The following is an 11,301-nucleotide window of genomic DNA, read 5'->3' as shown; positions in this document are numbered from 1 at the left end:
ACCCTCTTGTTAGGGCTACCCTCTTGTAAACAAGTGTAATGCTTTATTGGGTCGTCCACTCACATTTAACAGTCTTGAGTTGGGCTTTAAATAAATTAAATGTACTGTAATTCTGCAAACTGTTGATGAATATTTCAATCAATCAATCAATCAATCAATCAACTTTTGAGTTGTTGGAACCAAACAGACAATAAGTATGTCGTTACTTAACCATACAAAATGTCAAAATGATATGAACAAAAACAAAAGAGACATTTCTGATGTTTGATGTTATTCAGTTGTCCGGCAACCACGTAGCCAATCATAGCGCGACAGTTCTTCTGGGGTGTGGGATCTCCTTTAGAATACCCGTGCTTCACCCGTCTTCCGGGTGTATTCGGTTACACTCGGTGAAGATCGGAGCATCCAGCGACCGTCCTTAGCGTCCTATCCAGCGGCCAGCCAAGTGAGCCAACCCACCCCGTCCCCATGTATCAGATTCAGTCTGTCTGCATAGTGCATGTCCATAACTCCACAGCAGCCCACAGCTGAGCTGACAGACGGCTTGAAAACTTGCGATAAACATTTTTTTAAGTTATTTTATGCCAGCTTGCTGTCGGTCAATACGAATGTCTGTCCTTTCGCGCCAGCTTACATTTTGTTGTGTTGATAAAGTCTTAATATTTCTCCCCTCTCAAATGTAAAGGATAGGCTCTGGTAAGAACGGGGCTTTACTACAGAGATAGTCTACACAGTACCTTTCCATGCATGGTCTTGCATTGCAATATAGGTTAGCCTGCCCAGCTGCCCTAGAGCTTGCAACATATGATTTGCTTTGCGTGCGCGGTTGCGCGCTGTATGAATTTTCCACTTACCCGCCGGCGCCGAGTTTCGAGCGAGTGTGTTGGTTTCTCTGACCAGGCGGCTGTCTATTAAAATGATGGGAAAGCCGCACATCGCACTGGCAGTGCTTATGGAGGTTTCTTCTCAAGGTAAGACACACATGTGATTCTTCATGAGTGACATTGAGATGTAATTATGCAGGACAGGTGTCTGCACGCACGACTGACCCTACTCCCTGGATCTGCATGGAAATGCAGAAATTCACAGCATACAGTATGCTCCGAGCTGCACGCATCGAGAGTGCTGTGAGGTGCATGGTGGTCTCTTTTTGACTATTTAATTTAATTTAATTTAATTTAATTATATTCTAATAATCTTATAGATTAATTAACTAAAGGTTTGTTGCAGAACGTATGTTTGCTATAGCAGTTATTATTTCCAGGTGACATAATCTATTTTCGTATGTTTCATCTGAAGTTTAATGTAGAACTATATATGTTGGTGTTATTGCCTATATATTAGGTTAGATTTTAGATTATTACCTGTGTAAAAGAAAAAAAACATGTTTGCTTTGGCAGATATAGGCTGTAATTTACAGATTAAAGTTGTAATATATATTATTTTATAATTACAAATAATCAGAAGTTTTAAGTAACTTTAGGCTAATCATTTTTGGCATTGTTGAACAGGAAAATATGGTTTTGGACCAATTTCCCATCTACATCATTCATCATTTATTTTGTCTAGTATGAAGTGCAAGTGGTTATTCTTACTTCATGGTCAACTCTACATTGTCAAGCCAGATAGTATCTTTTCATATTTTCCAATAGTATTTTCTCACTATGGCAGCTGCTAGAATCCCAAATTTACACCAATGTGCTGGGGAAAAAATAAGTCATTAACATTGTCTACCATATAGAGGACGTAATTTATAATGAGAACGTTATCGAAATAATGCTTATTAGCTTTGTAGCTGCACTATATATGCCCAGCCCAAGTATACCTCAAAATGATGACTTGTAATGATGTTGTAGTTCATGTTACATGCTGCATGTTATGTAATGTATATCTATTTTTATTTTGTGTTGCACAACCACATTGGAAACAGGTGTTTTATTATGCTTGTATGTGTATATGCTGAGTTTAAGTAAGTTATATTGTGTTTGCTCGTATTTCTTTCTATTCTCGTATTTCTTTTTTTAAATTTCTTCCAACATCTAATGAAATCAGACTTAGTATTATTATGAAAATAATGACGGCTATATCTCCAAATTGTAGGGCAATAAGTATGTAAGTCATTAATATTATGAGAAAGGTTCTCATTATTTTGAGATACAGTACACAGTACAGTCATTTTTTCAGATATTATTATTTCGATAAAGTTTCTCATGTCTTACAGCATCTCTCTCTTTCATCATGTTGAAATGGGCTTCTGTATATTGCCAAAATATTAGTATAATTTTCTAATTATGAATAACCTGACACATGAGCACTCAGTACATCATGTTATTTTGTGTCTTGTCTTCTCATTGAAAGAGAGTCGTAAGTATACGACTCTCTTTCAATGAGAAGACAAGACATACGCACAGTGGTTGCGGTGCATAATACAGTGTTTAAGAATGTGTTCTAATAACATGAGATCTATTCCAGTCAGTGAATACAGTGCTCTTTATTCATTCTAACCTTAAGGTGACTCAATCATGGAATGGTGATGGGGGATAATTCACAGGACATCATGCTGCTTCTACTCCTCTGCTTCATGCTGTCCTTCCTCCCAATCCAAGCCCAGTTCTTACAAGAGCCCAGAGCCATACCTGGCCTCCTCCTCTTCACACGGCCTGAGTATAATGCTTCCATCTTTGAGAACTCTGCAGGTAGGACCTACGCCAGGAGCGAGGTAAAGATGGGCATCACTATTGGGCCACCTCGCTCTTTAGACATTCGATATTCCATTGAGTCTGGAGACAATGAGGGAATCTTCCAGGCTGAGGAGTTTGTAATGGGAGACTTTTGTTTCCTCCGAATACGCACCAGTGGGGCCAGTGGGGCTATCTTGAACCGAGAAGTCCAGGATAACTACACACTGACTGTGAAGGCATCTGCCCAAGGAGGCCTAGAGGCATTCGCCTCTATCTTCATCAAGGTCCTGGATACCAACGATCTCCGTCCTCTGTTCTCCCCCACCTCCTATTCCTTCATTATCCCTGAGAATGCACCTCTGGGGGCCAGCGTCGGACGTGTAACAGCTACGGATGCAGATGTAGGCTCTAACGGACAGTTCTACTACTTCTTCAAAAACAGAGTGGAGCTCTTCGCTGTCCATCCTACCAGCGGCGTGATCACCCTGTCTGGTCAACCCAGAATGGAAAAACAAGACAGGTTTGAATATGAGGTGCAGGTGGTCGACAGAGGGATGAAACTCTATGGGAACAACATTGGCATCAGCAGCACCGCTAAACTGGTTCTCATTTTTGAGCAGGTCAACATGTTCCCTCCTGTTCTCCGTGCAAACGCCACCATGCCGTCATGGTCGGACAAGGATCCCACCTATGCAGTGGTGACTGTGGAGGACAGGGATGAGGGTGTATCTGGGGATATAGAGTGGGTGGCTATCATTGAGGGTGACCCATTGGAACAGTTTGTGGTTGACAGATTGCCTGGAAGTAATGAGTACAGCATTAAAACGTCTGAATCTGTGGATAAGTTCCCCAACGGTTGTAACTTAACGCTTCAGGCTAAAGATCGGGGGAAGCCTCCAAAATATTCCAATGTAGAGGTTGTTCAATTATTGGTGAAAATCCCTGAGCCTGTGCTGGTGCGATTCGAAAAAGATGTTTATGAATCCAAGCTGAGTGAAATAGCACCACCAGGCACCATTGCAGAATTGGTGAAAATTTCCCCTGAGCCTCTCAGAGTCAATTACAGCATCAGTGTTCCCTCAGATCCGAGCTACTTTGATATTAACCCTTTGACCGGTGTTATTATGACCACAAGATGGCTGACAACAATATCACAGGAGGTTGTGGAAATGGAGGTGGTTGATGTTGTCAGTCAGCTACAAACAAAGGTCAGAATCACCATAGAGGATGCCAACGATAACCCCCCAGCATTCACCAGGTCTTTATATGACATAGTTGTCAACGAAGGTTTGTCACTGGGCACCATCATTCTTGTGGTGTCTGCTGTGGATAATGACAAAGGAGACAATGGGCGTGTTACCCACACAATCACTGGTCCGCAGTCTTTGCCATTCAACATTGACCAGGACACAGGAGAGGTGAGGATCATTAAAGAGCTAGACTATGAGTCCTCTGTGGATATCTACACATTCACTGTGCGGGCCTCTGATTGGGGCTCGCCATACAGAAGGGAGAGTGAAGTTAATGTCACAATTCGCCTGCTGAATGTCAACGACAACCAGCCACTTTTTGAGAAGGTGTCTTGCCGAGGAATGATAGCCCGAGATTTCCCTATTGGCAAAACTATCCTCACCCTGTCAGCAGTAGACATAGATGAGCTGGGAATGGTCAATTATATGATACTGTCAGGGAACGAACTGGATTACTTCAACTTAAACTCTGACACTGGGGCATTGACACTGAAGCGGTCTCTAGCCGCAGTTAATCTAAAAAGTGGTATGTTCAACCTGAAAGTAGTGGCATCAGATGGAGAGATCATGTCTGAACCCACATTTGTCAATGTGTCTGTTGCGAGGGGTAGAATGCCACCCAGAGGATTCAGTTGTAAGGAAACGATGGTGGCTGAACTTTTAGCAGAAAAGATGCTTGCGAAGGCCTCTGCTATGGCCAAGGATACAGTGAATGAGGGCTACAGCTACACTGACACCTTCTCTGCAAACAAACAGCCCCCGCAGTTTGAAGCCTTGCCTAGCAGTATTCTTGTGGGGGAAGACCTCACTTCAGGTGCGAGTGTGATTCAGGTGAAGGCACGAGACAGTGATACAGGCTTCAGTGCATGTGTTCTCTACTCCATATCTGACGGTAACAAAGAAAACTGCTTCAATATCGACATGGAGACGGGCTTGATAAGCGTGCTGCAGCCGCTGGACCACGAGAGAACGGACAGTTACTTCCTCAATATCACCATCTATGATCAGGGCATCCCACAGATGTCCAACTGGAGGCTGTTAACTGTGATGATCAAGGATGCCAACGACAACGATCCCCGATTCTCTCAGGAGGGCTACTCTGCCGTTGTCGCAGAGAACACCCCCGTCGGCACGGAGGTGATGGCTGTGGCCGCGTTTGACCAAGACGCGGGTCAGAATGGACAGCTGTCCTACACGCTGCTGACTAGCGTTCCTCAATTTGGCATAGACAGAGAGACCGGAGGCCTGTTTGTGGCCAGCCTGCTGGACAGGGAGGCCGTCCCGACATTCAGCTTAAAGGTTGAGGCTAGGGACAATGCAGAAAGAGGCACACAGAGGTCCTCTGTGACTACTCTGACTATCACTGTGAGTGACATCAATGACTGCACCCCGACTTTCATCCCCAGCAGCTACAACATCAGAGTGCTGGAGGATCTCCCACCAGGGGCTGTGATCACCCGGGTGGACGCTCAGGATTCAGACCTGGGTCCCGGTGGGCAGGTCCAATACTTCTTGGTGAATGACTTCAATGGCACTTTTGAGGTGGGTGATAGATGAACATTCAGTTGCTACTGTCTGTTTCATTGTTGCATCATGTGTTGTTTACTTGCATTGACAGTGAAATGTGAATGTGAGTTGTAATCATTGCAGCATGCTGCAGTGGCATGCACTACTGCAGTGGCTTTCAAAGTGGTTAAAATATATTTCTAGGGTATGGTATTTGCCTCTCTATTGGGAAATGAGGGCACATTATGTAATAAATATATATAATTAATGAAAAGATAATTTATAACATTTTGCATACCGGTAGTTTTATATATTGCATTAATAATGTGTGGTTGTCACAAAATCCCAAGGCACACCTGGAGTTGTCTCACGGCACACCTTCTGGGAACCACTGCAATTTATTGTGTGGAGAGCATTTTCAAGTCAATTTCATTCTGTGTACCTGTAACAGCAGTATCATCAGTGCACCATAAGTAACCATTGTATTGCATTGCATTGTACAGGTGGACTCAGTGAGTGGGGTGTTGAGGATTGGCAGAGAGCTGGACTATGAAAAACAGCAGTTCTACAACTTAACTTTAATGGCTGAAGACAGAGGAGTTCCCAGTCTCAGCTCTCAAACATCTCTCGAGGTGGAGGTGTGTAACGCACGCACGCATGCACGCACGCACGCAAGCACGCACACACACACACACACACACACACACACACACCACACACACACACACACACACACACACACACACACACACACACACACACACACACACACACACACACACACCTTGCCTAAATACACACTGTAAACACATTATTGTCTGTCCATATGGTGGCACAACACGACTCTTTGCATTGTTTCTTTTCCCCTTGTTTAAAAAACAATGAAGTGATTCACAATGTCTCCACAGGTGGTGGATGTCAATGAAAACCTGTATGCGCCATACTTTTCTGACTTCGCTGTCAGAAGCTCTGTGAAGGAGAACTCTCGAGTGGGCACCAGCGTACTGGCGGTCAGCGCTAATGATGAAGACAAAGGAAGGGATGGCTCATTGAAGTACTCTGTCAGAGGAGGCAGCGGGCTGGGCACTTTCACCATCGACGAAGAAACAGGTGCGACACAAGATCAATTCGGTGGCTGTTTACGTGAAGTGAAAATCCAATACTTCCCTTGTATCATGCTGTGAAAATCAAGGCTTCAATTTATTGTTAACCACTCCAGACAACAAGCAATCTGAACTAATAATCTAGCCAATGCTGCTGTACATACAGCATCACCATGACTCAGTTTATTAGGAGCCTACTTGTTTTGTGTTTTGTGCAATCTTATTTTGTCCTTGGGCACCAATTGTTTCTCTGTCATACTCTGTTTACACTTTCACCCATCAAAAAGAAACCACCAAAATACAACAGAATCTTTTGACACAAACAACAGGCGAAGCAGTGGCACTCTGTTGGCATTAGTGTGTGTGTGTGTGTGTGTGTGTGTGTGTGTGTGTGTGTGTGTGTGTGTGTGTGTGTGTGTGTGTGTGTGTGTGTGTGTGTGTGTGTGTGTGTGTGTGTGTGTGTGTTTGTGTGTGTGTTTGTGTGTGTGTGTGTGTGTGTGTGTGTGTGTGTGTGTGTGTGTGTGTGTGTGTGTGTGTGTGTGTGTGTGTGTGTGTGTGTGTGTGTGTGTCCGTCCAGCTGATGGTCGTTAATGTCAAAGCATTGCTGTTTATGCACTGTCAAATAGGTCTAGGCCTACATCTATTCTAAGGTGGCATATACCTGTATAGACATTATCCTGCTCATTACTGTGCGGAAATATACATAAATCTTTGTGTTTGAGCACAAAAAGCATTTTGAGAACCCACAAATTTCCGCGCCTCGCGCGAACACTGTGCGGCCCCCCACACACAATCATTCTACAGTTGTGGCCCCCGGCCTAATCTAATTGAATACCCCTGGTATAGTTTCTTCATGTCTGTCTGTGTCTGTTGTCCTTGTCTACGTCCATGTTTCTGATGTGTTGAGGGTAGAGGTAGGTGTCAGAGTTGCACTGTGTGTTGGTAGAGGTCTCACGTGGGTTCGGTTTTCTGGGACATCATTAATGTAATGAGGGCATCATGTAATCTACAGTACTACAAGGTTAGAGTCTGGGCCCAGGCTGTCCTGTGTAAGTGATCCAGTCCTGCTTGCATAACATTGATCAAGGCTTCCCACCTGCCATTCAGCTGCAAAGTATTGAAGAATCTTAGGGATTTAAAAGCTGCTGCTGACCCAGGACAAAAAGTTAAATAAAGCAGCTTTGGAGCTTTTGTCTCCAGAACTGTCTGTCAGGATGATGTATTGAAGAGGCAATGAATGGGCGTTGACTCACACACTCAGTTAGGGATAAACTGATTGAAAGTTCTTTTTAGAAAATAGGACAAAATGTTGGTTTTAGGTTATTCTTCTCATCTGCAGAAACTTGTCAAATCAATAGGATACCAGTACAGTGACTCACTCCCCAAAAGGCATTATTTATTTATTTATTTTTTCTTTAAACTTTTATCCCACGATTTTGTAACCCAGTTTTCTTTTCACCCAGTGCCAATTATCTAATGTAATCCTGGGCGCTACACTTCCTCTGCCAACCTGGGGGGGCAGCGGACTGACCTCATGCCTCCTTCTATGCATCAGGAGCCCCGGCTGGCCAGGGGGAGGTAGTTTTAGAGACCAGGATTACGGCATGTTTTTGTGAGGGTATCTATCTACCCTAGGGGACACGGGGAGAACATGCAAACTCCACACAGAAAGGCCCTATCGCCAACCCCCGCCTCGGGTATGGGCACTGATGACGCAGAGGAGGGAACACGCCGCCAGTGCCCACAGCGTCCCCAGCGGGAATCGAACCCAGGACCTTCTAGCTGTGAGGCGACAGCACTACCAACTGTGCCACCGTGCCCCCCAAAAGGCATTATTGTGACTTAGTGACCAAACTTCAACATGTGCCTTGAATGGGAGGGGTGGGCAAATAAGGCACATGTTCACTTTTCGGGACTTCTGCATTTAGTCCAGTTCTCAGCGTTTTTGACTATCTGACAAAAACGGTTAAAGCGTGCCTTCTGCAAGTTTAGGCGAGCGAGCTGCCGTGCCGAACGTTGCTCAGTCCGCTTGAGAGCTGACTCAGCGGCGTCTGTGTTATGCCCCCCCCTCCCCCCCTCAAGTTACATGTTCAAAATATGCCTTTTGGAAGTGAGACAGCGTTGCCTAAAACATAGTTTGATAGCACGGTTAAAAATATTAGGCTTTAATAGGCTTGTCACACAGCCTAGTAATTTCATTAGATTATTATTTATTTCGAATAGGTCAGTGAGAGACAGAGAAGGGGAGAGACAAACTTCAAATAGTTTGGCCGGCCCGGTAATCTAACCAGGGACTCACTGTCAGGCATTAGAGCATTATTACTATCTATCTATGGTATGTGCCCTTACCACTACGGCTATGGGGTTGCCCCAAATGATTTAACTCTGTATCTATTGTACTGATTTATTATGGTGGCCTGGACTGACTGACTTTCAACTAGGTTAATTAGTATTGATAGTGGTTGAGAGAGATAGAGGGGGGTGGGTGTTAGTCACAAAGACAGACATTATTATTATTAATGGAGATTTAAAACAGCATTATCATAACGCATCTATAGCCCAATCATATTAATTCTGTATTGTTTTGAGGTACAGTAACTTAACTGGCTGTATTGTCATTCTGTAAAATGTTGTGAATACATTTTTAGTTAACTTTAACCGGTCATTAACCTCAGGCAGTTAACCTCTTTCAACCCATGGCGTCCATAAATACTATCAAAAATAGTCCATTTCCTATTTTAAACAACTAAATCTACAATGCCAATGAGTATAAATGCAACACGCTTTTTGCAATTTGTCGTATGACGAAGTAGGGCTTAAATGGCTAATGCACTGACTCACCACTGTCAGTAACTGCAATGTCCTGCCATGGACACAGAGCAGTGTTGCATGTCGTCTCCTCCTCGCTATATCTATATTCTGTCTCTCTTCACTGCCCCATATAAAGTGAAACAGAAATGCCGTAAAAAACATTACTTTTTTTTTATAGTGATGCCAATATCACGGTCGAATTGCATTGAGCTGAGACATTGTGCAAGTGAGACAGACTGTGAGCGACGGAGATGTGATTCCTAAGACAGCTATCAGAGGTCCTCTCTAACTGTTCTGCTACTTCTACTCACCTCAGAGTGAAACCCACATAGACAGCATGAGATCCAGTTAATCCAACTGTTAAGTGTGGATTTTCCAGGGGAAATCAGACCACTTGCTAGAGCAGAACAGAGAAATGAAGCGAAAAGGCAAAGACGGTGCAGTTGGGGGAGCTTTTGGCAGTGGTTCTTAAATGGTGTGCTGTGAGACAAGGTATGCCTTGGGAATTTGTAACAAACAAACTTGGGTTTCTTATACTTATACTTTTTACAGTAAGAACTTCATGGACAGTAAGGAAGTGCATTCACTTAAGTAATGTACTTAACTTAAGTAAATCTGTTTTTGATTAGCCTATTTTGACTCCACTACATTTCTATGAAGGGAAATTGTAATACAGCAATGCATTGATATTTGATAAGAACAAGTGTTTTTTAAACGCAAGTACTCCACTTTAATTTGACTGAGCAACTTTCACTTGAATCAGAATCAGAAGCCTTTATTGCCATGACATGTAAACATGTTAGGAATTTGGTTTGGTGCACAGCACGCAGTTACAACATTAGGACAAGTGCAAAACAGGACAAGACAGTGCAAAAACAACAAGTGCAATGAATCGTGAATAAATATAAAGTGTTCAGGTCAGACTCAGACAGCACAAGTCAGTCCATATTAACTGTTGAGTGGGGATGGAGGGAGGATAGAAGGGGGTCAGGGGGGGACACCAGTGGGGATGGAGGGAGGATAGAAGGGGGTCAGGGGGGGACACCAGTGGGGATGGAGGGAGGATAGAAGGGGGTCAGGGGGGGACACCAGTGGGGATGGAGGGAGGATAGAAGGGGGTCAGGGGGACACACCAGGATAGCCGTGGGGATGGAGGGAGGATAGAAGGGGTTCGGGGGGGACACCAGTGGGGATGGAGGGAGGATAGAAGGGGGTCAGGGAGGGACACCAGTGGGGATGGAGGGAGGATAGAAGGGGGTCAGGGGGACACACCAGGATAGCCGTGGGGATGGAGGGAGGATAGAAGGGGGTCAGGGGGACACACCAGTGGGGATGGAGGGAGGATAGAAGGGGGTCAGGGGGGGGACCAGGATAGCCGTGGGGATGGAGGGAGGATAGAAGGGGGTCAGGGGGGGACACCAGTGGGGATGGAGGGAGGATAGAAGGGGGTCAGGGGGGGGGACCAGGATAGCCGTGGGGACTGCATGGGGGTTGTATCCTAGTACCATGGTTCCTTCCTGCTGTACATTTAAACATTTAGATGTTTCAATGATTCATCTGTGGGTGGAAGGAAAACACAGGCAATATATATCATAGTAGAAACAGGAGCTTCTCGGCTTTAAGCACTTAGCTCTCCGGCACTTGAACAGAAATTGGTATTCTTGTCATTGCGTATGGAGGTTAAAGCAATCCCAGCAATATCTCATTGGGCTGCTGTCAGAGAAACCAGTGTTCCTTTATTACACACTCAAATCCAGAGTGTTGATATAACTTAGTGAGTGTAAAAAAGGACCATGTGAGGGTCCGTTTGAGTTAGATGAACACTGCAGATTTTACTGTGCAGGGACTAGGCAAGCTGGTGGCAGGATTTCTTTGTCACAGTCAGGATAAAGCATTCCTTAAGTACACAGATACACTCTTAAAAACGAATATATTATTTTCTTTTGGCAT

At 44.4% G+C, this 11,301-nt stretch overlaps 1 protein-coding gene across 1 annotated transcript in view; it reads left to right on the top strand.

The window, feature by feature from the left end:
• Positions 1-2,533: 2,533 nt before the first annotated feature.
• Positions 2,534-11,301, top strand: part of fat3b (FAT atypical cadherin 3b) — a gene marked incomplete at both ends in the record, with an annotated part of 124,325 nt that continues 115,557 nt past the window's right edge. The window contains 3 exons of the mRNA XM_083793503.1: positions 2,534-5,473; positions 5,941-6,075; positions 6,346-6,547. Coding sequence (XP_083649629.1) covers positions 2,534-5,473; positions 5,941-6,075; positions 6,346-6,547 — 3,277 coding nt within the window. The remainder of the gene's footprint in view (positions 5,474-5,940; positions 6,076-6,345; positions 6,548-11,301) is intronic.

This window comes from Protomyctophum parallelum, assembly GCF_964188405.1.
Source record: "Protomyctophum parallelum genome assembly, chromosome: 1".
NCBI classification, from domain to species: Eukaryota; Metazoa; Chordata; class Actinopteri; order Myctophiformes; family Myctophidae; genus Protomyctophum; species Protomyctophum parallelum.
This window is presented reverse-complemented; position numbering and strand designations above follow the sequence as displayed.